Source organism: Schistocerca cancellata, chromosome 7 (assembly GCF_023864275.1).
Source record: "Schistocerca cancellata isolate TAMUIC-IGC-003103 chromosome 7, iqSchCanc2.1, whole genome shotgun sequence".
NCBI lineage: Eukaryota > Metazoa > Arthropoda > Insecta > Orthoptera > Acrididae > Schistocerca > Schistocerca cancellata.
Genome location: NC_064632.1, coordinates 437,763,837 through 437,791,344, shown reverse-complemented (window position 1 = coordinate 437,791,344; position 27,508 = coordinate 437,763,837). Strand labels below are relative to the sequence as shown.

The following is a 27,508-nucleotide window of genomic DNA, read 5'->3' as shown; positions in this document are numbered from 1 at the left end:
GCCAAAGTGAGATTTAATCCAGAATAGTGAATATCATCCTTTCTTCTAGTGTTGTAGCCATGCACTTCGCTGTTATTTTTGAATTGGGATGGGTTATTAATGATAAATTTCATGAGTGAATATATGTATTGCGAAGGTACTGTGAATATCCCGAGTTCCTTAAATAAACGTCTTCAAGGTGATCTTGGGTGGGCTCCAGCTATTATTCCGATTACACGCTTTTGTGTAATGAATACTTTCTCTCTTAATGACGAATTGCCCCCAAATATGATGCCATATGAAAGCAGTGAATGAAAATAGGCATAGTAGGCTAATTTACTGATATGTTTATCACCAAAATTATCAATAACCCTAACAGCGTAAGTAGCTGAACCTAACTGTTTCAGCAGATCATCGATGTGTTTCTTCCAGTTCAGTTTCTCATCAATGCACACATCCAGAAATTTTGAGTATTCTACCTTAGCAACAGACTTCCGTTCATACATACAGTCACCACACTATCTGGTACGAATGTTGTTACCTTTTGCCTGCTGGAGCGACACCAGCTCTCCAAGCAGGGAGAAAGCAGAGATTCACATGCATCGTAAGGGCAGTGTTTGTTTTTAATTATTTTCTATTTAATTAACGAAACAGTTGTTATATTTTGCTATCCATGTGTTAGTAAATTACCAGTAGACATGAATTATCGTGAAATACATGTAAAAATCGCACCGATTAAATGATATAAGGTACAATTTATTCATGAAGAAATACTTTCGAATAAGTGTGTATTTTTAGCAAATTCATCTGAAAGCAAGAGAATGTCTACACATATTTCATGCAAGAGAAACATCTATTCCAGTTGGTGTCTGTTCTTATTATCATATGCACCTTCCTTGGCACTTAAAAATTTTTTCTGGAGCCCAATGATTCGCCCATTCTTACACTTCAGTCAACTTTCTAATATACGATTATTTTTGTATGTGTGATAACTTTTGCTTCAAACGCGAATTTGTTGAAGAGTCTTGCAGTTTGTGATTCAGATTTAGCAAAAATTGTTGGATTGGTATCTTCTGCAGTTATATTGTTTTTGACGATTTATTTACCACGTCCATGTAGTTCTCCCTGCAACTGCAGTTGTGGTGGCTTATTTGATTCGTTAAATAATGTATGTATTACGTTCCACATAGGTTTCCTACGTTCCACATTCACTGATTTGGCTGAAGGTGTAGCGAATAAAACTCTGCTTCTTTGGGTAGATACACGATGTCTTATCTACAAAAGGTCGGGTCTTCTGGTGTTTACTAGCAGTTTTTTGTTATTACGGGAAAACGACGTTATTCAATAAATGTTCCGTATGTTACAAGAGCATCGTAAATAAACTATCCTGCAATGTACTGTCTCGTACCTCCGAGGGTCCTTAGGAAACTGAATAATGACAGGTGTGAAGTCGTTTTTAGTTATTTTCAAGGCACTACATACGCTCCCTGTTGTAAAAACTATGCTACAAATCAGTATAACATTAGTATTCACACACGTCCGATAACATATTCAGAAGCGTCGCTTTCTGACCGCTTGGGGCGCTGTTGTGCTACGCGCAACAAAAACGAGACGGAATGTCTTGACAGTTATGTTAGACTGTGGCAATAGGTTACAGTTTCTCCAGACGAGGAAACAGCCTGATTCCGTTGTCGCTTAGCTAACTCGTTCTGCCCCGAGCTCCCTACCACACGTACATACTGCTTATTATGCACCTGAAACACTATGAACGATTAATACGCCAGCCAACCTTACACGACCCATAATTCTGATCATCACTACTGTTTAAGATTTTATCTTTCCGCAGAAGCATTTGCCAGCTTTATAGAAACTATTTTATTCTCTGTATTTCGTGTAATACACTGTTAAAAAATGAAAGGAGGAGAAAATATTCTCTGCTAAGGCCTGGATACACGGGAAGATTCCAGCTGCATTACATCATGGTCAGACAGAGATTGCGGTATCAGATATTGGACTGTAAGGCGTACCCAGGAGCAGTTATTAACTCAGCCACTGTTTGGTAATGATGACGAGTAGACAGAAGTTTACGAGAATTGTTTGAAACAAGCAATGTGGAAAGAAGTGGGATACTGAATTATGAGGGTCACTCCAAAAGAAATGGACACTATTTTATTTAAATCCATCTTATATTATACATGTTTGAAAGTTTTAATGTGAGTAGATCCATCCTTTAGGAACAATATTTTCATTTCTCCACATAATTTCCAGCCCTCTCAACTGCCTTCGCCATCTTGGAACCAGCGCCTGTATACTCGCACGGTAAAATTCTGGACCAACCTGTTGGAGCCACTGTTTGGCAGCGTGCACAAGGGAGTCACCATCTTCAAACCTTGTTCCACGAAGAGAGTCTTTCAGTTTCCCAAAGAGATGATAGTCACATGGGGCCAGGTTAGGACTGTAAGGCGGGTGTTTCAGTGTACCATACAAGTTTTGTGATCGCTTCCATGATTTTTCTTGTTTCTTTGTGAGCCACTGTCAACATCCTGGGAACCCACCTGGCACAAACCTTTTTTTAACGCCAACACTTTCAGTATTCTGCAAACACTTCCTTCCCCTATCCCATCGTAGCGTGCCAATTTGTTCACTGTGGTGCGTCTGTCAGCAGTCATCAATTCGTTAACTCTCTGCACATTGTCTGGAGTGTGTGCAGTACGAGGCCTGCTGTGCGAGGACAATCCTCAATATTGCCTTGCCCGCTTTCATCATGTAACCTGCTTACCCACCGACTAACTACTGCGATCGACAGCAGCATCTCCATACACCTTTTTCAACTTCTTGTGGATGTTTCCCACTGTCTCATTTTCACAGCACAGGAATTCTATGATAGCACGTTGCTTCTGACGAAGATCAAGTGCAGCAGCCATCTTGAAGACATGCTGTGACGGTGCCACTCACGGGAATAGGTTGAACTAAGTTCGAAAACAAGCGGGAAGGATGTATCTACACACTGTAAAACTTTTACACATGCAGAATGAAAATTGTATTGTTACAAAAATAGTGCGCATTTCTTTTGGAGTTACCCTCGTACTATGGGAGGAAGCTGCGTTTGAAATTTTCTGAGGCTGCAGATACTGTAATAGTGAAGACCACAAAAGAGTTCTATTGAAGAGGGATAGACGTCTTGAAAAAGGGCAATAACAAAAACTGGACTGACAAAAATAAGTACAAGGAAGGCAATCCTGAAGAAAGCTTCGGTAACAAAAGAAATACTTCAACTGTTAGATGAAACAAGGAAATGCAAAAAAAGGTTCAGGGAAACACAGGAATATAGCAATATAAATCACTATGAATCGAATAATTATAAAGTGCATGGATACCAATGCGAAATGGGAGCAGGAAAAATGTGAAGAACTCCAAAAAGAAACCGTCGTGGGAAGGACTGATTCAACATATAGATAGAAAGACTATACTGGAGGCTTCTACGAGGGGCTTCAACTGTTTGTTGAGGTGATAGAAGAAGAAATGGGAGTCGATATGGAGGACATAGGGGACTGAGCCTTAGAGTCGCAGTTTAACAGCCGTTTGGGAGGTGTAGATAAGATGCTTTTGTAATTTCTAAAAGCAGTGGGAAAGGTAGTAACCAAACGACCAATGGAGTTTGTGGAATCTATAAGTCTAGAAACATATCATCAGACTTTGACAAAAACATCGTCCACACAATCTAGAAGTCAGCGAGAGTAGATAAATACGAGAATTGTCGCATATCTCCACGGCTCATGCACTGAATTTGAGGGCAAGAATAATATACAGAAGAATGGAAAAGAAAGTCCAAGAGCTGCTATATAAAGACATCTGGTTTCCTGAGTGTTACAGGCAGTAGGGGGACAGTTCTGAAGTTGCTCTTGACAATGGAAGCAAGACAAGAAAAATCGAGAGACGTACATTCGTTTTGTCGACCTAGAAAAAGATTGTAAAACGGTGCAAGATGTTCGAAATGCTTTTAAAAATGGGAGTAAGCTGTACGGAAAGCCAGCTAATAAACACTGTGTACAATAACCAAGAGGGAAAATAAGAACGGAAGTCGAAGAAAGAACTGCTCGGATTAAAAAGCCTGTAAGACAGAGATGCAGTCTTCCGTCCCTAGTATTCAATCAGAATACCGAAGAAACAATGGCGAATATAAAAGGCAGGAAAAGGAGTGATATTAAAAGGATATCAATGATAAGATTCGCTGACGGGTACTGCTTAACATCAAAAGTGTGGAACTGGAAGTAGACCAACTGAAGGGATTCTTTTAATTCTGGAACAAAATTGCGCGTGACGGGCGAAGCAAGGAGGTTGTAAAAAGTAGACTAGCACAGGCAAAGAGGTAATTACTAGAAAAAAGAAGTGTACTAATCTCAGAATTAGGTCGTAATTTGAGAAAGAAATTTCTGAGAATGTGAGTTTGGAGAACAGCATTGTGTGGAATCATGGTCTGTGAGAAAACTGGAAGAAAAGATAGTTGAAGCGTTTCAGATATGATGTTATAGGCCTAGACGGATGTTGAAAATTAGGTGGACAAATAAGATAAGAACTGAGGAGTTTCTCCGCAGAATCATCGCAGAGAGCGACATGTGGAAAATATTGGCAATAAGAAGTGATAAGATGATTGGACATCAAAGAATACGAGGGTAAATCAAAAAGTAAGTTATACTAGCTCACCGCGAGATCACGCTGTGTCGTGACCATGGCCCATGTGTAGCACGCGACAGTACGTGCTGACACGTCCAATAGGTCTGTTGGTGAGGTATCCCGTCGTGTTGTGTGCGCAGGAGAGATGGGTCGTTCACGAACTAACGGCCCAAAGGAAAGGTTAACCAAGATGAAAGGAAGGAGCGAGGAACGAATTCTAAGGAACGGTCTTACATAGTTCACTTTGGTCGTGGCTTTCTACTTGTAGTTTCCGGGAACGGGAGACGGTAGGTCACGCTCCCGCAACGGCACGTTAGCCGGTCTCGTTCCAGCGTCGGTCCCGTTCACGTCTGTCTCGGTCTCGGTCTCCCTCGGGCGGACTCGTCCTTCTTCGTGCGGCCACTCGTCGCACGCAGTTCCACTGCCGACTGCTCCTAGTTAGTTCAGTAGCGAGTTGTTGTTCGTTTCTTTCGCTGCGCACTTCCATTCCAGATTTGTTTCAAACCTTTCTTCAGCTGTGTTCTTCTGGTTCTCTTAGTATTCTATTCAGCGTCCACGACGTATTAAACGTATTTTATAATTACGTAAATTACATAAAAATTACGTTGCATGTAATACATACATCTTTCCAGGTAACAAAAGGGCATATCAGCTTACTTCATTATTTCGATAAACAGCGGAAGACATAATTATAAAAAGGCAAGTTTGTTTGTTATTACACAAGCAAAGGGAGTCGGCACGGCACACACGAGTGGCCATTTTCCTTTTTTTTCATCTGATGTAAAACAGCATGTTCATTCTTATGGACTTAACAACCGAATGAAGCCCGCGCTCCATAATCGAGTGTCTGGTCCCATATTTTGTAAAGAGAATATGATCGGAACAATGGAAATGAGCGTTTGGCGTCGTTGGCCGGGAGGCCCCTTACGTGGCAGGTCCGGCCACATTGGTACAGGTCCCATTACATTCGAGGCCACATTGGGCAACTTGCGCGTCGGATGGGGATGAAATGAAGACAACACAACACCCAGTCCCTGAGCGGAGAAAATCCCCGACCCAGCCGGGAATCGAACCCGGGCCTCTTAGGACGGCAGTCCATCACGCTGACCTTTTTTTTTTCATCTCATTTAGTTCGCTTTTGTTCGTTACATCTGCTCGGGGCAGACGTCGTAAGACATCCGTTGAAGTTCGTTGTTGATCGAATAACTCTTTTTTTTATTACAGAGGGCAGCTAACCCTCTTACCGAACACGCTGAGCTACCGTACCGGCTCCCCATTCAGCTATCGTGGCGGACAAGAGACTATGATGACTCTCTGTGGTACAGGGTGGCGCACGAAATATAGGCCCCGCGTACTAGACTGATCACTGTAGCCCACCAATCGTTGTCAATTATTTCGAAGTTGTTGTTTGCATTAGCTTATTTGTTATTTCTTCACTGCCTAATTATTACATGTTTATCTATTCTGCTCGTAGCGGTCAACAAATCGTGCGCAACTGCCGAGCAGTCTGTACTCGGGACCGGTTTTTCGTGCGCCACCTTATATTATGTCACTGCCATCAGCCACATAACAATGCAGTTGGCTAAACGAGAGGTTTTACAGAATCACGGAAATTACTTATACAAGTGTGTGAGAATTCTGTAAAGAATAAAAACTCTGTACTCCAGGGGGCAGACAAGTGCGCCCTTTTGGCGCCTTCCATCCTTCAGTCAGCTATGCCACTAATTTTAAATTTTTCATAAGACCCATATACTACGCACAAATGAACGAGGAACAATGACAGCTTACAAAAAAGAGTGATCACCAGTGAACTAGTCCCTAAGGATGAACGAGTGCTGGCCGGTGTGGCCTAGCGGTTCTAGGCGCTTCAGTCTGAAACCGCGCGACCGCTACGGTCGCAGGTTCGAATCCTGACTCGGGCATGGATGTCTGTGATGTCCTTAGGTTATTTAGGTTTAAGTAGTTCTAAGTTCTAGAGGACTGATGACCTCAGATGTTAAGTCCCATAGTGCTCAGAGCCATTTGAACCATTTGAATTTTTGATGAACGAGTTTTCCCACCTCTAGTGCGCAGAGCGGACTTGGCTCAATGGATCGGCAACTGGATGTTCACTCTAAATTGGAGGTGCGTGCAGCGATCAGATTTCTGTGGGCCAAACGGCTCAATTGCACAGACATTCACGTTGAAATCACTGCTTTATGCGATGAGCGTGCAATCTCTCGCCCAGGTGTTGTAAAGTGATTTAAGCAGTTTGACGCCGGACACACGGATCTCAATGACGAATGTCGCGCTTGTAGGCTCGCAACGTCCAGTACCGTTGCAAAAGTTGACCGTGTGAATGTGATCATTAGAGAGGATCGGCCCTCAACACTGAAGGAAATGCCAAAATGTTGAACATATCGTACGGCAGTGTGTTCTCCATCGTTCAACAGCAGCTTGGATATTGTAAACCGTGTGCCTCTCAACACAACTCACCGATGTTCACACGGGACAAAGTTTCCCATCGCCACAGCCATCTTTTAAACGTTTTTCTGTAGAGGGCAACGATTTTCTGTAGCGAATCATCACAGGGGGTGAAACGTGGGTCCACCACTTCATCACCGAAACAAAGAGAACATCGACGGAATGGGTGGACACCATATCAACACGATGAAAGAAGGCCAAGATCCAACCTTCAGCGGAAAGTGTGATGGCCACAGCGTTCTTTGGCATGGAGGATGTGGTGCACTTGGAATTTACGCCGAAAGGCACGACAATCAACTTTGCTTCGTATTGTCAAACGCTGCACCGGTTACGTAAGGCAAACAAAGAAAAGCGGAGGGGAAAATTGAGCGGCAGTATGATTTTGTTGCACGATAACGCAAACCGCACTCTGCCCGCCAAACGTCAAAACTGCTGCAGTGATTCAGGTGGGAGGTATGGCAACGTCCTCCATACAGTCCAGACCTAGCGCCATGCGTTATCATGTGTTTGGCAACATGAAAGATGATCTCGGTGGACGACGACTCCGAAATGATGAGGAGGTGAAAACAACTGTATCCGGGTGGTTACCCGTTCCGTGAAGTCTTAACAGTCTCTTGGAGACTATGTGGAAAAGTGATCTTACATTGTGTGTGGTGCCTACGTGTATGTGCCATAAACGGCCATAGCTTGAAAGTGTAACTCACTTTTTGATTCACCTTCGTAACTTCCATGGTACTAGACAGGACTGTAGAGCGTAAAAATTGAAGAGGTAGACAGAGGTTGCAATACATCGAAAGAATAATTGAGGACATTGGGCGCAAATGCTGCTCTTAGATACAAGCACAGGAGAGAAACTCATTACGGGCTGGATGAAACTGGTCAAAAGACCGATAGAAAGCCGGTCGGAGTTGCCGAGCGGTTCTAGGCGCTACAGTCTGGAACCGCGCGACCGCTACGGTCGCAGGTTCGAATCCTGCCTCGGGCATGGATGTGTGTGATGTCCTTAGGTTAGTTAGGTTTAAGTAGTTCTAAGTTCTAGAGGACTGATGACCTCAGAAGCTAAGTCCCATAGTGCTCAGAGCCATTTGAACCGATAGAAAAATAATTGAAAATAAGAGGAGCAAAGAAAAGCTGAACAGTGCAAGAAAAACACGCTTACTGAATAATGATAAGGAATAAAAAGCAAAAAAAAAAAAAGAAGTCAAGCATAATGTCAGCACAGTGTCAGCAGGTCTTACTTTTATGGCGGACGTTTTTCATACGCAGTGATAGAAATATCTTAATATTTTTTTAGGAGCTGGTGCCCCACAGCTCTTAGATATATGAAAAAATGTCATATTACCGCCTGTAGCCGCTGGTAAAATTCTTTATTTTCACATCCAGTTTCGGTCGACTAACCATTATCACATTCGTACATACCAAACGAAATAATGCATAAGTAATATTACTGGCTTAAACTCTCAAGAATCTGTTGACTGATGTGAACGTTGACGACAAAACACACTTTATAAGAGGTCATATACATTAACATCTGTTAAGGCCGTCACACTTACTTATCGTAGCAGACGACATACAGCTTTTTAATAGTAAGATACTAGTCACTATCGGTGTATGAAGACCTCTATGACCATCTTCGGTTCTTCCAGTAAACAGTGATCAGCTGTTCAGTCGGCTCTGCGTGATGCCAGTCTGTTCACAGCGCTAACGCTGACCACAGTTACAACATGAATGAGTACACTACCTAGTACAGTTTTTATTGATTAAAGATTGAACTTGTATTACGATACCATAACCGATAACACTATAAAAATATAAACCATTTACGTCTTTATGATGTGTGGTTTTCATACTGACTCACATCACTGTGTTATAGCATACTTTTACTTTCAGTGTCTGATTGACGGTTTTCTCATTCGACGATAATGATTTTGTATTTCGCCTAACATGTAGCTGTGAATACTATTATGTGTGTACGTGACATCTTATTATGTGTGTGCTGTCGTTAATACACTCCTGGAAATTGAAATAATAACACCGTGAATTCATTGTCCCAGGAAGGGGAAACTTTACTGACACATTCCTGGGGTCAGATACATCACATGATCACACTGACAGAACCACAGGCACATAGACACAGGCAACAGAGCATGCACAATGTCGGCACTAGTACAGTGTATATCCACCTTTCGCAGCAATGCAGGCTGCTATTCTCCCATGGAGACGATCGTAGAGATGCTGAATGTAGTCCTGTGGAACGGCTTGCCATGCCATTTCCACCTGGCGCCTCAGTTGGACCAGCGTTCGTGCTGGACGTGCAGACCGCGTGAGACGACGCTTCATCCAGTCCCAAACATGCTCAATGGGGGACAGATCCGGAGATCTTGCTGGCCAGGGTAGTTGACTTACACCTTCTAGAGCACGTTGGGTGGCACGGGATACATGCGGACGTGCATTGTCCTGTTGGAACAGCAAGTTCCCTTGCCGGTCTAGGAATGGTAGAACGATGGGTTCGATGACGGTTTGGATGTACCGTGCACTATTCAGTGTCCCCTCGACGATCACCAGTGGTGTACGGCCAGTGTAGGAGATCGCTCCCCATACCATGATGCCGGGTGTTGGCCCTGTGTGCCTCAGTCGTATGCAGTCTTGATTGTGGCGCTCACCTGCACGGCGCCAAACACGCATACGACCATCATTGGCACCAAGGCAGAAGCGACTCTCATCGCTGAAGACGACACGTCTCCATTCGTCCCTCCATTCACGCCTGTCGCGACACCACTGGAGGCGGGCTGCACGATGTTGGGGCGTGAGCGGAAGACGGCCTAACGGTGTGCGGGACCGTAGCCCAGCTTCATGGAGACGGTTGCGAATGGTCCTTGCCGATACCCCAGGAGCAACAGTGTCCCTAATTTGCTGGGAAGTGGCGGTGCGGTCCCCTACGGCACTTCGTAAGATCCTACGGTCTTGGCGTGCACCCGTCCGTCGCTGCGGTCCGGTCCCAGGTCGACGGGCACGTGCACCTTCCGCCGACCACTGGCGACAACATCGATGTACTGTGGAGACCTCACGCCCCACGTGTTGAGCAATTCGGCGGTACGTCCACCCGGCCTCCCGCATGCCCACTATACGCCCTCGCTCAAAGTCCGTCAACTGCACATACGGTTCACGTCCACGCTGTCGCGGCATGCTACCAGTGTTAAAGACTGCGATGGAGCTCCGTATGCCACGGCAAACTGGCTGACACTGACGGCAGCGGTGCACAAATGCTGCGCAGCTAGCGCCATTCGACGGCCAACACCGCGGTTCCTGGTGTGTCCGCTGTGCCGTGCGTGTGATCATTGCTTGTACAGCCCTCTCACAGTGTCCGGAGCAAGTATGGTGGGTCTGACACACCGGTGTCAATGTGTTCTTTTTTCCATTTCCAGGAGTGTATTTACATCAATCAACAGATTCGTGTTTCAGCCAATAATGTTCCTTATGTATTATCTTATTGGTATATAGGAACCTGATGATGATCAGTCGACCGATACTGATTGTGTAAATATATAATTTTACAAGCAGCTCAAAGTGGTAATATTTTTCCGAAGTATCTCAATCGGAGGTGTGTCCTGAATTTTGTATCATTTTGATCACCTAAACTCATCAGTACATCTTTCCGTTTGAGAAGAGCCTCTATTAGTGACCTACCTTGAGCACAAAGACGTCACCCGCGGTGGGATCAACGCGGAAGTACCCTTCAGTGCCGGACCCTTCTGGGGCGACGCCCGGCCCTGATATGGAGTACACCACGTCCTGCGGCCGGCCCACGTCGCCGTCCACGGCTTTCACCTGCAACACAGAGGACACCGTACAAAAGAGCCGTCCGTTGCCTTCTCAGCAGCAGCATAACGCTCGCTGTGACAATAGTCGTGCGCTGCTATCACACCTATAATTTGTGTGTTGTACAATTCGCCGCGAGTTGACACAATGGCCTCCTTTTAAATTTTTAGAAACGACTGCTAGATTGCGTTCTTGAGGAATGACATTACTGTTGCCTTTGAAAAGATAATTTGTTATTGTTCAAATAATAAAAGGTCAGACAGTGACCGAGTATTTTGGTAACAGTTGGCGTTTAATGGAACAGGTCTTGAAAAAATGGGAAGTTCACAAGAAGTATTTTATTTGTTGATTATTTAATGATTTTTAAAACTCTAATTCACCCAGATTGCTTCGAATCCATTCATTCTACTTTTGGTAATGAATCGCCGTCCAAGAAGCCGCGCAGAGTGGCCGCGCGGTTAGAGGCGCCACGTCACGAATCGTGCGGCCCCTCCAGCCGGAGGTTCGAGTCGTCCCTGGGGCACAGGTGTGTGTCTTGTCCTTAGCGTTAAGTTAGTTTAAGTAGTGTGTAAGTCTAGGGACCTCAGCACTTTGGTCCCTTAGGAATTGTACATCTACATCTACATACATACTCCGCAATCCACCACGCAATCCACCATACGGTGCGTGGCGGAGGGTACCTCGTACCACAACTAGCATCTTCTCTCCCTGTTCCACTCCCAAACGGAACGAGGGAAAAATGACTGCCTATATGCCTCTGTACGAGCCCTAATCTCTCTTATCTTTGTGGTTTTTCCGCGAAATATAAGTTGGCTGCAGTAAAATTGTACTGCAGTCAGCCTCAAATGCTGGTTCTCTAAATTTCCTCAGTAGCGATTCACGAAAAGAACGCCTCCTTTCCTCCAGAGACTCCCACCCGAGATCCTGAAGCATTTTCGTAACACCCGCGTGATGATCAAACCTACTAGTAACAAATCTAGCAGCCCGCCTCTGAATTGCTTCTATGTCCTCCCTCAATTCGACCTGATAGGGATCTCAAACGCTCGAGCAGTACTCAAGAATAGGTCGTATTAGTGTTTTATAAGCGGTCTCCTTCACAGATGAACCACATCTTCTCAAAATTCTACCAATGAACCGAAGACGACTATCCGCCTTCCCCACAACTGCCATTACATGCTTGTCCCACTTTATATCGCTACGCCCAAATATGTAATCGACGTGACTGTGTCAAGCGCTCCACTACTAATGGAGTATTCAAACATTACGGAATTCACACACATTTGAAGATTTCACCGTCCAAGAAGACTACAACTGGTTCACAGAATTTCGTTGTGGTCGTGTTTCAGTCAGCGATATACCAAGCCATTTCAACAAGTAAGTTACGCATGTCGTCCCATGCTGAGACCATCGCGCAAAAAAGAGTAGCTCATTGTCAGAAAAGAGTACGTGAGCCGTGTTTCTTGCAGAGGGAGTTCTGCCGTGGCGCGGATAACATGGAGAGCACAGTGGTGAGAGTGAAATGTAGCGGCAACGTGGCAACGTACTCCGAAGTTGAAACACACGGGAAAGTACGATTCTTGTGAGCAAATGTGTCAATAACGCACAGATTCACCAGGAGGAATTCTGGCAGTATGTGGACCAAATGCAACGTCTCGTGGGGCCGAAGTGAAATGGTGCCAACAATTTGACCAAGGCTTGTGTAGGTTATTTAAATGTTCTACATATTAAATAAATGTTTGTAATGATTATTATTCGCACCGTCCCCGTGCGGCAAAGATATCGTAGGGAGGTATGATTATATCTGAGTAAGATGACACAAAACTGAAAGCTATACTATCGGATCTTTTATGTACCTCAATTGTTTTTTTCACCGATATCGATGCCTATCGCTCCAAATATTGTATTAATTAAAAGTTATAATATGCAGAAATCGCTAATTTACATTCTGCTATCGCGCTATGCCCTAGTCTCCACATCCCGATGCGACGAAGGCTTGCATTTTTGAACGGAACTTTTCGGAGAAGAAGTCAACATGAAGAGAGAATAGCCGACGCAGCCACGCCGGCATTGTCGTACATCGTTGGGGAGACGAGGTAAATAACAAGCCGTACGCCACAACTCGAAGGAATTAATCTTTAATCAATGTTCGAGAACTGCCACAACCTTTTTTAAGCCGCAAAAATCCAACCTGTGTGCGTTTCTGGACTTACAATTCCTGGTACGGCTAAACGTGCATTAGCATAACTACGTCAGCTCTGAACAATTCATATTATCTCTCTCTCTAACCACTATAGGTTGCACAGATATGACTGATGCTGACTGCGAAGTCCAGGTCTTGCACCTGCACCTTGCCATTTCCATCTTATTGGCAAGCTGAAAGAACAAAAGGTGGGGGGGGGGGGGAATAGGGGAAGAGATTTCTCGACTATGAGGATGTTCACGTAGCGATTCTAGAGTGGCAGCATGACAAAGAAGCGGGTTTATTTCGTCGAGGAGCTGAACGATTAGTAGAACGCTCCGATCGCTGTTTACAGAAACGTGGTAGCAGCTCTCTGTTGAAAAATAGTGTCAACTATCTGAGTCGCTTGGAAATGTAGTGCACCATTCAACAAAAGTTACTTGACCTGCCACATTAATAAATAACTTACTTTTTGAAGTCCTCTTTTAATTCGTGAAGGTCTACCAAAATCGGTTGTTGTTCTATACAACACGAATGCTGAGCGCGACGTACCGGAAGGGGATCGGTAAGTGTCTGAATGTGAGCTGGACTCATTGTTAGGCATGCCGAAGACAGCGTTACGTTCGATATTCCATGAGCAGTCACACATTCCCCCCCCCCCCCCCCTCCCAAAGAGCGTCTACGAAATGAAGAACGATTAGCTAAAAGCTACAATCGCTTTTAAAATTTGCTTTTTTGCATTATTTTCTCCAAAAGACTACTAATAAGTCAAAAATATCTCCACTATAATGTCGGATGAATTTAGCTGTGTTCACAGGATGCATATCGGAGGCAAGAGAAAGAGACGTAGCACCACTAATACTTGCGAGGTGATTTTCGGCTTGAAAATGGCTTGAAAATGTGCACTATGTAAAAGCAACTCAAACAGTCACGTTCCAGCAACTTTATTTTTAGACCTAAATTTGGTTGCATGCGACACGACATAGTGCAAGAGTTATTAGTCACAGATGTCAAACAGTAAAACCACTTTTAAATTCAAGTGCGTAACTGAGTACAAGTATTATAAATTTTTAGTGAGAATTAAGACTATTTTTGTAACTACAAATATTTGTTTACAATATAACATACTCACTACAGAACTGAATGAACCCAGTAATTATGGCTCAAAGGTATTAAATCACTATACGTCCATGTAAAGAAAGAGATCCTAATAGCGGTTAATTCAAAATAAATGATACGGCGAACTCATTCTCTATGTTGTATGTGCCCCTTATTTTCTCTTTAATTAACGATGAGCAAGTAGAAAGGCTTTAGAATGTTTTTCTCTTTAAATGCCAGACAAAACACGTAGCGAAAGAATAATGACAGGGTTTCTGTGACACCTTCCAGAACACATTTTTCCGTCTGCAGCAAATTGTGCGCTGATATGGAACAAAAAAATGTTCAAATGTGTGTGAAATCTTATGGGACTTAACTACACAGTCCATGAATGTAGCGCCTCAGACCGCTCGGCTAATCCCACGCGGCTGATAAGAAACTTCCTAGCATATTAAAACTGCGTGTCAGACCTACACTCGGAACCATTGCCTTTCTTGGGCATGTGCTCTACCAAATGAGCCATCCAAGCACGATTAACAATCCGTCCTTACAGTTTTACTTGGGTCTTGCCTAAGTAGTCAGCTGGTAAGCCACGTGCCAGCGAAAGGCAAACGTCCCGAATTCGACTCTCCGTTCGGTACACAGTTTTTATCTGCCAGGAAGTTTCTTTGATACCCTGTTTACGGAACCAATTTAGAAAGTTTAAAGAGACGTGTTCTTCCAGGCTGTGTTGGATGCTAACAGCACAAAATTGCTCATTCTTTGTAGAACAAGTTGAATGACGCCAAATGATAGAGTCTTCTGTGTCGTACACTTGGATGCATCTTCCCAACTCTGTACTGTCACACTTGGCACTTTCTTTTAAATATTTTGCTTGTAACTCTTGTTTTGGTGATCAATCGTCTTACCAATTACAATTTTCTCTCGTGCATTATTTATTTGACAACAGCACTTTCATCCGACGTCTTCAAGTATTTACTGGATTAATATCTGTCTTACCCTACAGTTTTTATCTTCTACAGCTCCTCAAGTATCACGGAAGATATTCCTTGATGTCTTAACACATGTCCTGCCTTCTTGTACCTTTTTAGGGTCAATGATTTCCACGTGATCCTATCTTCGCCTATTCTGCAGAGAATCTGCTCACCTCGTGTCTTATGTGTCCACCTAATTTTCAACTTCTTTCTGCAACACCACATCTCAGAGGCTGCAATTCTCTTCGTTTCTGGTTTTCTCACTGTCGAGACGACGAGTCGAGGGATCGCAACTCACTGCAAGATAGATTTCCCTCTAGCATGGCAAGTTGCGCGGGTCAGCCTACCTCCCAGGCAGAGTGAGAGAGTTAGTAATTCCAGAAGCCTACAACAGAAGTTGCGGCAATAATAGGAATCTTGTTGCACACTAGCTGTCAAGTGGAATGAGTATGCGCAGTTCACATCCACTGCTTAATCCAGTATGCAAGCCACATCCCTCAGTTTAAGAGGCAGTTCCATTTATAACGATGTCAGCTGTTGCTCGCAGTGGATCTGCTGAAGAGCATCGACCGGTGCACCAAAGGAATAGCAAGGCTCGTCGACGACGATTCCTTCATGAAATCAGCAGCTCCGAGAAAACGCAAGACATCATCGCAGAGCAGTGTCCATGATGACAAGAAGACAGTCGTTTTCACCACCTCGGCTTTAGTCTCTGAAAGAGACACTGGCACAGGCTAGAAATACACTGATGAAAGAAAAATCCCATCACAAAAAAGTAAATAATGTACAGTGATGAACATTTGGGAACATATTTATCTAGGTAACGTATTCAAGTGATTAATATTGGAAGATCACAGGTTAACGTAAGCGTGAGGTAAGCCACTGAAAGTGTGAAATGGTGGTACATTAATAACCGGTATATCCGCCAGAATGTCGAATGCAAACATACAGACGTGCATGCATTGTGTTGTACGGGTGCTGGATGTCAGTTTGTGGGATGGAATTCCGTGCCTGTTACACTTGGCCGGTCAGTACAGGGACTGTTAATAATGTTTGTGGATGACGCTGGAGTTGTCGTCCTGTGACGTTTCTTATGTGCTCGATCAATAAGGTTCTCATACGTTTTCTGCTATTGAAAATAATTCACCCTTACTGTACTGGGACGAAGATGAATGAGCGCACTGCATGAGTAGTAAACAGGATCCTTGACTCCGTATCTTGTTTTATCTGTGATTGACCTGCTAGTCAGTCAGGCCTCTCTTATTCCAGGCCTACTAGTGAGTAGCTGAGTTTTTCAGAGAATGAGATACGTTTTCTGTGAATCAGACAGAAGTTATCTAGAGTATTTCATTGTGGAGATGAAAACTAATATACAATGCTTTTTTGTTCATTTTATTGATGGAGAAGATTTTGGAGGAATTTTAAAGGTATGTTTGTAGTTTCTAAGTAACGAGCGAATTTCGTAATTGTTAGAGTCTGTTTATGTTGTGCAGTCTTTTTGTCAATAGAGTTGGATTTCTCAAAAATGATTTTGTTTAAAATAAAACCCATCTCCATGATACATAGTAAAGTTCTGAATTTTCATTGTGTGTGCATGCACCTTGCGCCATAGGCGGCAGCCGATTGTTTCGGACAATTTGTGTATATTATTTATCTTTAGCTGCTGCATCTGCTTTAGAGAACGTCAATACTCCAGGAACAAAAACAGCATGCTGAACAAAAGGCAAATCACTTTTATTTCAGGGCAGATCTCACCTTGCATTCTTTTGCAAACAGTGTGTAGTCAGGATTGTTAGGTGTCATGCTAGCAAGTACATTAACTTTCAGTGAACAGTGTTGGCAATTTCAAACAGTTATTTTCTTCCGAGTAGAGTAGTAATCTATTTTTGTGAATATTAGTAGTCTAACATTACACTTCATATCATGTGTCGTTCATAATGTGCTTCGGTACTGAGTTTTAGTTATATAGTTTTCATTGAGCGCACAATTTGTTTCCTTTTGCATTTAATTAGATTTACTGTCTTTAGTCAAAATTTTATGTTTTATGAAGCTTAAAGATTTATATCACGACACTGTTCACATGCATAACACAGGGCCAACCAACAGTTTGTTTTGCTCAGCAATAGAATACGATACCTAAGTTCACTTTACATGAGGAGAAAGTTTTCGATATCAGTGTATTCTGTTTTCTCTTAGTTTGGCAATATTTTATAGAAAGCTTACAGATTGGTGAAAGATCTGGTGATCGAGCAGACAAAGGAAACATGTTGTCATTCTGTAGAGCATATTGGGCTACGACAGTGGTATGTGGGCGAGCGTTGTCCTGTTGGTAAACACCCTCTGGAAATCTGTTTATGAAAATGGCAGCACAGAATGTCGAATCACCTGACTGACATAAAAATTTGTAGTTAGAGTGCTTGGAATAACCACGAGAGTGCTCCTGCTGTCGTGCGAAATCGTACCCCAGACCATAACTCCAGGTGTAGTCTGAGTGTGTCTAGCACGCAATAAGGGTTGGGTGGAGGCTCTTACCTGGCCTCACTCTAACAAACACAGGGCCGTCACTAGTGCCGAGGTAAAACCAGCTCTCGTCAGAAAACACAATAGACATACACCCTGCCTTACAGTGAACTCTCGCATGATACCACTGAAGTCACAAATAGCGGTGGTTGGGGTCAGTGGAGTGCATGCTTCAGGGCGTCTGGAACGGAGCAGTCTTTGAAGTAACCGGTTTGTAACCGTTCGTTGTCTCTCTGTGGTGCCAGATCTCCCTCAAATTGCTGCTGCATATGCAGTGCGATGCCTTTGGAGAAAAGAGAACCACTTGTATGAATATCAAGAGCTCAGATGGAAACCCAGTTCTAAGCAAAGAAGGGAAAGCAGAAAGGTGGAAGGAGTATATAGTGGGTCTATACAAGGGTGATGTACTTGAGGACAATATTATGGAAATGGAAGAGGATGTAGATGAAGATGAAATGGGAGATATGATATTGCGTGAAGAGTTTGACAGAGCACTGAAAGACCTGAGTCGAAACAAGGCCCCCGGAGAAGACAACATTCCATTAGAACGACGGCGTTGGGAGAGCCAGTACTGACAAAACTATACCATCTGGTGAGCAACATGTATGAGACCAGCGAAATACCGTCAGACTTCAAGAAGAATATAATAATTCCAATCCCAAAGAAAGCAGGTGTTGACAGATGTGAAAATTACCGAACTATCAGTTTAATAAATCACAGCTGCAAAATACTAACGCAAATTCTTTACAGACGAATGGAAAAACTGGTAGAAGCCGACCTCGGGGAAGATCAGTTTCGATTCCGAAGAAATATTGGAACACTTGAGGCATATTGACCCTACGGCTTCTCTTAGAAGCTAGATTAAGAAAAGGCAAACTTACGTTTCTAGCATTTGTAGACTTAGAGAAAGTTTCTGACAATGTTACTGGAATACTCTCTTTCAAATTCTGAAGGTGGCAGGGGTAAAATACAGGGAGCGAAAGGCTATTTACAATTTGTACAGAAACCAGATGGCAGTTATAGGAGTCGAGGGGCATGAAAGGGAAGCAGTGGTTGGGAAGGGAGTGAGACAGGGTTGTAGCCTATCCCCGATGTTATTCAATCTGTATATAGAGCAAGCAGTGAAGGAAACAAAAGAAAAATTCGGAGTAGGTATTAAAATTCATGGAGAAGAAATAAAAACTTGACGTTTGCCGATGACATTGTAAGTCTGCCAGAGACAGCAAAGGACTTGGAAGAGCGGTTGGATGGAATGGACAGTGTCTTGAAAGGAGGATATAAGATGAACATCAACAAAAGCAAAACGAGGATAATTGAATGTAGTCGAATTAAGTCGGGTGATGCTGAGGGAATTAGATTAGGAAATGAGACACTTAAAGTAGTAAAGGAGTTTTGCTATTTGGGGAGCAAAATAACTGATGAAGGTCGAAGTAGAGAGGATATAAAATGTAGACTGGCAATGGCAAGGAAATCGTTTCTGAAGAAGAGGGATTTGTTAACCTTGAATATAGATTTCAGTGTCAGGAAGTCGTTTCTGAAAGTATTTGTATGGAGTGTAGCCATGTATGGAAGTGAAACGTGGACAATAAATAGTTTGGACAAGAAGAGAATACAAGCTTTCGAAATGTGGTGCTACAGAAGAATGCTGAAGATAAGATGGGTAGATCACATAACCAATGAAGAGGTATTGAATAGGATTGGGGAGAAGAGGAGTTTGTGGCACAACTTGACTAGAAGAAGGGATTGGTTGGTAGGACATGCTCTGAGGCATCAAGGGATCACCAATTTAGTATTGGAGGGCAGCGTGGAGGGTACAAATCGTAGAGGGAGACCAAGAGATGAATACACTAAGCAGATTAAGAAGGATGTAGGTTGCAGTAGGTACTGGAAGATGAAGAAGCTTGCACAGGATAGAGTAGCATGGAGAGCTGCATCAAACCAGTCTCGGGACTGAAGACCAGAACAATAACAACAACAACATGCAGTGCGATGCAGCAGAGCCGTACGCCAGACGCGATGGTCTTCCTTCTCGGCAGTGCGAAGTGGCCATCCGGAGACCGGTCTGCTTGTGACCGAACATTCTCGTGACCACTGCTGACAGCGGTCATGTACAGTGGCTACATTCCTGCTAAGTGTGTCTACAATGTTGCAGAAGGATCTTCCAGCTTCTCGTAGCCCTATTACACGACCCCATTCAATTCAGTAAGATGTTGATAGTGGCGTCTTTGTCGACTTAAAGGCGTTCTTGACTAAAATCAACTCTTCATGTTCAATCTCAAAGATAACTAACGCTCACAACCGTTACAGCGTGTGCTTAAACAAATTTGAATAGACATCATCTTTCAGACGTAAAAACACGCCTCCCACCTTTCGTTAATGTCGCACAACTACTTCTTTGTGTTGCGGTTTATTTCCGTCGCTGTATTTCTACAACGGTGCATTAGAGTTGAGTATCCCATTTTCTGAATAAGTCAACTTTTCCGGTGCGGAAATTTGTATTTATTTCCTTAGTTATAATATTTATGTGCCTGAGTAGCACCGGTGTTCGCACATTCGCACAGACGTTTAAGTGGCTCCTCATAGGTTGTTGTGAATGTACAGACATCGCAGCAGCAACATCGACTGGCGACGAAGTTAAGTTAGCACACCGAGAATTCATGATTCACTTCCATACTATGCTAGTAATACAATACAAGGTCCAGTCACATTAAAGCGACCACCTGCCAGAAGTCTGAATAACCATCTTTTGCAGCGCCGACGTACAGTGTCGTTCCGACAGGGACGTAGAGCTTTCCAACTCCGGTGACACGGCCAGCTGCACTAAGTTTCTCAGTTGAGGATCCATGACACAAACAGCTCGATCAAGGTGGTCCCATAGATTTTCGATTGGATTTAAAGCCAAGTAGATTAGTGTCAAGGGGAACACGTGCTGGTACTCTTCGCTCAAAACACGTAGACTGCGAGCCGTGTCACATGTTGCATTGTCCTACTGGTAGATCTCATCGTTCTGAGGAAAAAGCAAACTGCATGTAGGGGTGGACATGGTTCCCAATGACAGATGAATACTTCTATGGATCCATTATGCCTTCCAGAATGACGAGATCACCTAGGAAATGCCACGAAAATATTCCCCAGATCACGGCGCTCCATCCTCCGGCCTGGACCCTTATTACTATTGTTGTAAGGCCGTATACGCCAATGGCTATCTCTCCGATGGAGCATAAAACATGATTGATCTGGAGAGGCCCCCTGTCCCCACTCAGGGGACATCCAGTTGCGGTATTGCGTTGCAAATTCCAGCCGTCACCTCTGATGAATAGCAGTCATCGTGGGTACACGAACCAGGCGCCTGCTGCGGGGGCCCATGAGCAACAATGTTCGCTAAACAGTCATTGAGGAGACACTGTTGTAGCCCCTTGCTTCTTCTGTGCGGTCATTTGCTCAACAGTGACACGTCTATTCGCCCATACACTACTCCGCAGCCGTCGTTCACGCCTGTCGTCTACACTGATCAACCAGAACATTATGACCATCTCCCTAATAGCCGGCATGTCCATCTTTGGTACGGATAACACCTGCGACACGTGGCATGGAAGCAATGAGACCTTGGTACATCTACATCTATATCTACATGGATACTCTGCAAATCACATTTAAGTGTCTGGCACAGGGTTCATCGAACCACCTTCACAATTCTCTGTTATTCCAATCTCGTATAGGGCGCGAAAAGAACGAACACCTATATCTTTCCGTACGAGCTCTGATTTCCCTTATGTTGTCGTGGTGATCGTTCCTCCTTAAGTACGTCGGCGTCAACAAAATATTTTCGCATTCTGAGGAGAATTTTGGTGATTCGAATTTCCTGAGAAGATGCCGTCGCAACGAAAAACGCCTTTCTTTTAATGATGTCCAGCCCAAATCCTGCATCATTTCGGTGACTCTCTCCCATATTTCGCGATAATACAAAACGTGCTGCCCTTCTTTGAATTTTTTCGATGTACGCCGTCAGTCCTACCTGGTAAGGATCCCACACCGCGCAGCAGTATTCTAAAAGAATACGGACAAGCGTAGTGTAGGCAGTGTCCTTAGTAGATCTGCTACATTTTCTAAGTGACCTGCCAATAAAACGCAGTCTTTGGTTAGCCTTCCCCACAACATTTTCTATGTGTTCCTTCCAATACAAGTTGTTCGTAATTGTAATATCTAGGTATTTAGTTGAATTTACGGCTTTTAGATTAGACTGATTTATCGTGTAACCGAAGTTTATCGAATTCCTTCAAGCACTCATGTGCATGACGTCACACTTTTCGTTATTTAGGGTATCTGCCAATTTTCGCATCACACATATATCTTTTCTAAATCGTTTTGCAATTTCTTTTGATCTTCTGATGACTTTATTAGTCGATAAACGACAGTGTCATCTGAAAACAACCTAAGACGGCTGCTCAAATTGTCTCCCAAGTCGTTTATGTAGATAAGGAACAGCAAAGGGCCTATAACACTACCTTGGGGAACGCCAGAAATCACTTCTGTTTTACTCGATGACTTTCGTCAGTTACTACGAACTGTGACCTCTCTGACAGGAAATCAGAAAATCCAGTCACATAATTGAGGCGATATTCCATAAGCACGCAATTTCACTACAAGCCGCTTGTGTGGTACGGTGTCGAAAGCCTTCCGGAAATCGAGAAATACGAAAGCGATCTGAATCCCTTGTCAATAGCATTCAACACTGAATAAAGAGCTAGCTGTGTTTCACAGGAACGATGTTTTCTAAACCCATGTTGACTGTGTGTCAATAGACAGTTTCTTTCGAGGTAATTAATAATGTTTGAACACAATATGTGTTCCAAAATCCTGCTGCGTATCGACGTTAATGATATGGGCCTGTAATGTAATGGATTACTCCTACTACCTTTCTTGAATATTGGTGTGACCTGTGCAACTTTCCAGTCTTTGGATACGGATCTTTCGTCGAGCTAACGGTTGTATATGATTGTTAAGTATGGAGCTAATGCATTAGCATACTCCGAAAGGAACCTAATTGGTATACAGTCTGAACCAGAAGACTTGCTTTTATTAAGTGATTTAAGTTGCTTCGCTATTCCGAGGATGTTTACTTCTATGTTACTGATGTTGCCAGCTGTTATTGATTCAAATTCTAGAATATTTACTTCGTCTTCTTTTGTGAAGGCATTTCGGAAGGCTGAGTTTAGTAATTCTGCTTTGGCACCACTGTCTTCGACACTATCTCCATTCCTATCGGGCAGAGAAGGCAGTGATTGTTCCTCGCCGCTAAAATACTTCATATACGACCAGAATCTCTTTGGATTTTCTGCCAGGTTTCGAGACAAAGTTTCGTTGTGGAACTGTTATAAGTATCTCGCATTGAAGTCCGCTCTAAATTTCGAGCTTCTGTAAAAGATCGCCAATCTTAGGGATTTTGCGTCTCTTTAAATTTGGCATGTTTGTTTCGTTGTTTCTGCAACAGTGCTCTAACTCTTTTTGTGTACCAAGGAGGATCAGCTCCGTCGTTTATTAATTTATTTGGCATGAATCTGCCGATACTATTTCTTGGAATTCAAGCCACATCTGATCTACCCTTATACTATTAATTTGGGGTGAGTGGAGATTTTCTCTCAGGAAGGCGTCAACTGAATTTTTATCTGCTTTTTTTGAATAAGTATATTTTTCGCTTATTTTTGAAGGATTTGGGGATTACAATATTCAATCTCGTTACGACAACCCTGTGTTCACAAATCGCTGCATTGGTTTTGATGCTCGTTATTAACTCAGGATTATTTGTTGCTAAGAGGTCAAGTGTGTTAACACAACCGTTTACTATGAGCGTGGGCTCTTGTACTAACTGCTCGAAATAATTTTAGTAGGTCGCTGGAGAGAGCTTGCATCACATCTGCATACACAAGTCAACTAATTCCCATACATTTCAGGGGAGTGGGGGTGACGAGTTCTGACACCAAGTTCAATCACATCCCAGTTGTTTTCGATGAGGTTCAGATCTGGCCATTTGGGTGGTGGTGTTGGTGGGGGGCGGGGAGGGGGGGGACGCAGCACATCAACTGAAATTCACCGCTGTGTGCTTCAGACCATTCCATCACACTCCTGGACTTGTGACATGGTGCATTATGACACTGAAAAAATGCCACTGCTGTCACGAAACGTAATCGTCGACAAGGGGTGCATCTGGTCTGTAATCGGTGAACAATACTCCTTGGCCCTCGTGATGCTTTACACGAGCTTCACTGGAACCATGGTTGCCCATGTGAATGCTCCCTACAGCAAAACAGAGCCGAACCAGATTCTCTGATCCCACAGCACAGGTGTCAAGGTGCTGTTCCCTTGGAATCGCGCCCTCCCATCGGTGTGATGAGGGTATCGGGAGTCATCAGACCGTGCAACGCTCTGCCACTGCGCCAACATCCAGTGTCGATGGTCACATGCTCATTTCAGTGTAGTTGCCGATGTCATGGTCTTAACACTGGCACATGCATGAGTCGTCGGCGGAGGAGGCCCATCGTCAGAGACTTCGGTGCACTGTGTGGCCCATGGTGCAACAGAATTGCCTCGGCGCCAGATTTGCATGTCACCATTTTGGCATTCACGGTGTACTATAGCCACTGTGGCAGGTGAACAAAAAAATGGTTCAAATGGCTCTGAGCACTATAGGACTTAACATCTGTGGTCATCAGTCCCCTAGAACTTAGAACTACTTAAACCTAACTAACCCAAGGACAGCACACAACACCCAGCCATCACGAGGCAGAGAAAATCCCTGACCCCGCCGGGAATCGAACCCGGGAACCCGGGCGTGGGAAGCGCGAACGCTACCGCACGACCACGAGATGCGGGCAGCAGGGGAACAGTTTACAGAGTTAGACATTTCGGAAATGCTTCTACCCTTGGTCGGGAAGCTAATGATCATGTCTTTTGGACAACAGATAAATGGCTCCGTTCCTCGTTACAACGTTAACTGCATTTTCTTTCGACAGTCCCCGACACGCTTTGTGTGCGGTACACTACTGGAGTTGCCTCCTGCTTTCTGTGAGTGGTTATTGCACACAGAGCCGAACAAAGCATCTGGCTCGTGTATTTCAGTAGTTATGATATTTGTGTGTATGGGCGCCTGATACTGTTTCACTGTTCTCACGAACGTAAATGTCATCCTGTAGGTTGTTGACCGAGCGGGGTGGCGCAGTGGTTAGACACTGGACTCGCATTCGGGAGGACGACGGTTCAATCCCGCGTCCGGCCATCTTGATTTAGGTTTTCCGTGATTTCCCTAAATCACTCCAGGCAAATGCCGGGATGGTTCCTCTGAAAGGGCACGGTCGACTTCCTTCCCAGTCCTTCCCTAATCCGATGAGACCGATGACCACGCTGTCTGGTCTCCTTCCCCGAACCAACCAACCAACCGTAGGTTGTTGTCAATTGACAGGTATCGCAATAGCTAAATCGATTGGCGACGAAGTGAAGTTACACCAACCAAGATTTATAATCACTTACCTACTATGTTAATAATAATAATAATAATAATAATAATTTTGTGTGGGTCAGTGGCCTGGTGCAAGTATTTCTATTTGACAGCACTTCGATGACTTGCGTGTCCCTGACCCACCCCAGTCATCCAACCGGGGAAAGAGGACTTCCAGTTTAACGTGGAATCCGAACCACGTGTTGTTTCTGGCGATTAATCACATCGTTGAGAAGTGAGGACTAGGTTAGGGCGAAAACTGAGAAGCCAGTGATCCGATCGACATTCGAGCATACTACAGGCTCTTTTATGGGTGAACCCAGTAGCGGGCCAGCTACTACACTGCCTCTAGCAAGGCAGCATTTATTGTGACGGTTCTCTTTTGGAAGCCGACATTGGCACTGTTTTTGGATATATTCTGCACACTTCCGTATTTGATCGTTTAAATGTGTCTGGTTCAAAACCTTGTAGAAAAATTAAGCAGCTTTAAAAGGGAAAACAAATTACGAAAAGTAAAAAATTAGATGAGAATCAGTAAAGTATAATTAGGCGAGGATCAATCAGGTGGAAAGGATTGCACGAAGGAACGAAAGTTTTTGTGAAGTGTCTTAGGGACGCCCGCTAAACGTGAACCTGGGACGCCAGATAGAAGATTGAGCCTCAGTTTCTACCGAAGAGCATCCGTACAATGAAATGTCTGAAGGGTAAATCAGAACTAGTCCACAAAATTTCAGTCGTTGTTCGGGGGTAGTTTGATGCAAAAGACCTGTGGTCTCTGGTGGGTACTTAGAGAGTTATTGCATTTAATTTGATTTCTTACGCTCACTATGACGACAACCACATTACACCACTTTTCTATATGTATTAGGGTGGCTGTGTGTTTTTTGTTGTATGTTTTGGTGATTGCATATTACACATTTTTTTTTACTGTTCTGAATGAATTTGGGTAAAGAACTAATGAATCATAATTATTAGGTCTACAACTTTGCTTCCGCCATTTTTTCTCGAACTCGAGGCTTTGTTGTAAAAAAACTTACAAAAACTTTACGATTGAAAGTACTGGCCGTCACTGGTCAATAATTTCTCCCATTTTTCTGGCAGCATACGAATCCCGTGGCGGAAGAATTGGGCGTCTTTCGAGGAGATCCATGAATCGATCCAATCTGGCACTTCTTTATGTGACCGGAAGCGCTGGTCATCCGGGCTGTGTGACATTGGTCGGAAAAAGTGGTAGTCAGAGGAAGCAATGTCTGGAGAATACGGTGGGCGCGTTACGACTTCCCATTTCTGCGTTTCGAAATACACTCCTGGAAATTGAAATAAGAACACCGTGAATTCATTGTCCCAGGAAGGGGAAACTTTATTGACACATTCCTGGGGTCAGATACATCACATGATCACACTGACAGAACCACAGGCATATAGACACAGGCAACAGAGCATGCACAATGTCGGCACTAGTACAGTGTATATCCACCTTTCGCAGCAATGCAGGCTGCTATTTTCCCATGGAGACGATCGTAAAGATGCTGGATGTAGTCCTGTGGAACGGCTTGCCATGCCATTTCCACCTGGCGCCTCAGTTGGACCAGCGTTCGTGCTGGACGTGCAGACCGCGTGAGACGACGCTTCATCCAGTCCCAAACATGCTCAATGGGGGACAGATCCGGAGATCTTGCTGGCCAGGGTAGTTGACTTACACCTTCTAGAGCACGTTGGGTGGCACGGGATACATGCGGACGTGCATTGTCCTGTTGGAACAGCAAGTTCCCTTGCCGGTCTAGGAATGGTAGAACGATGGGTTCGATGACGGTTTGGATGTACCGTGCACTATTCAGCGTCCCCTCGACGTTCACCAGTGGTGTACGGCCAGTGTAGGAGATCGCTCCCCACACCATGATGCCGGGTGTTGGCCCTGTGTGCCTCGGTCGTATGCAGTCCTGATTGTGGCGCTCACCTGCACGGCGCCAAACACGCATACGACCATCATTGGCACCAAGGCAGAAGCGACTCTCATCGCTGAAGACGACACGTCTCCATTCGTCCCTCCATTCACGCCTGTCGCGACACCACTGGAGGCGGGCTGCACGATGTTGGGGCGTGAGCGGAAGACGGCCTAACGGTGTGTGGGACCGTAGCCCAGCTTCATGGAGACGGTTGCGAATGGTCCTCGCCGATACCCCAGGAGCAACAGTGTCCCTAATTTGCTGGGAAGTGGCGGTGCGGTCCCCTACGGCACTGCGTAGGATCCTACGGTCTTGGCGTGCATCCGTGCGTCGCTGCGGTCCGGTCCCAGGTCGACGGGCACGT

The 27,508-nt window shown here is 44.3% G+C and overlaps 1 protein-coding gene across 1 annotated transcript in view; it reads right to left on the bottom strand.

Annotated features, from left to right (window-relative positions):
- Nucleotides 1–27,508, bottom strand: part of LOC126092817 (neural-cadherin-like) — a 310,348-nt gene that overhangs the window by 196,468 nt on the left and 86,372 nt on the right. Inside the window, 1 exon segment of the mRNA XM_049908545.1 lies at nt 10,804–10,985. Within this exon segment, the coding sequence (XP_049764502.1) occupies nt 10,804–10,985 (182 nt within the window).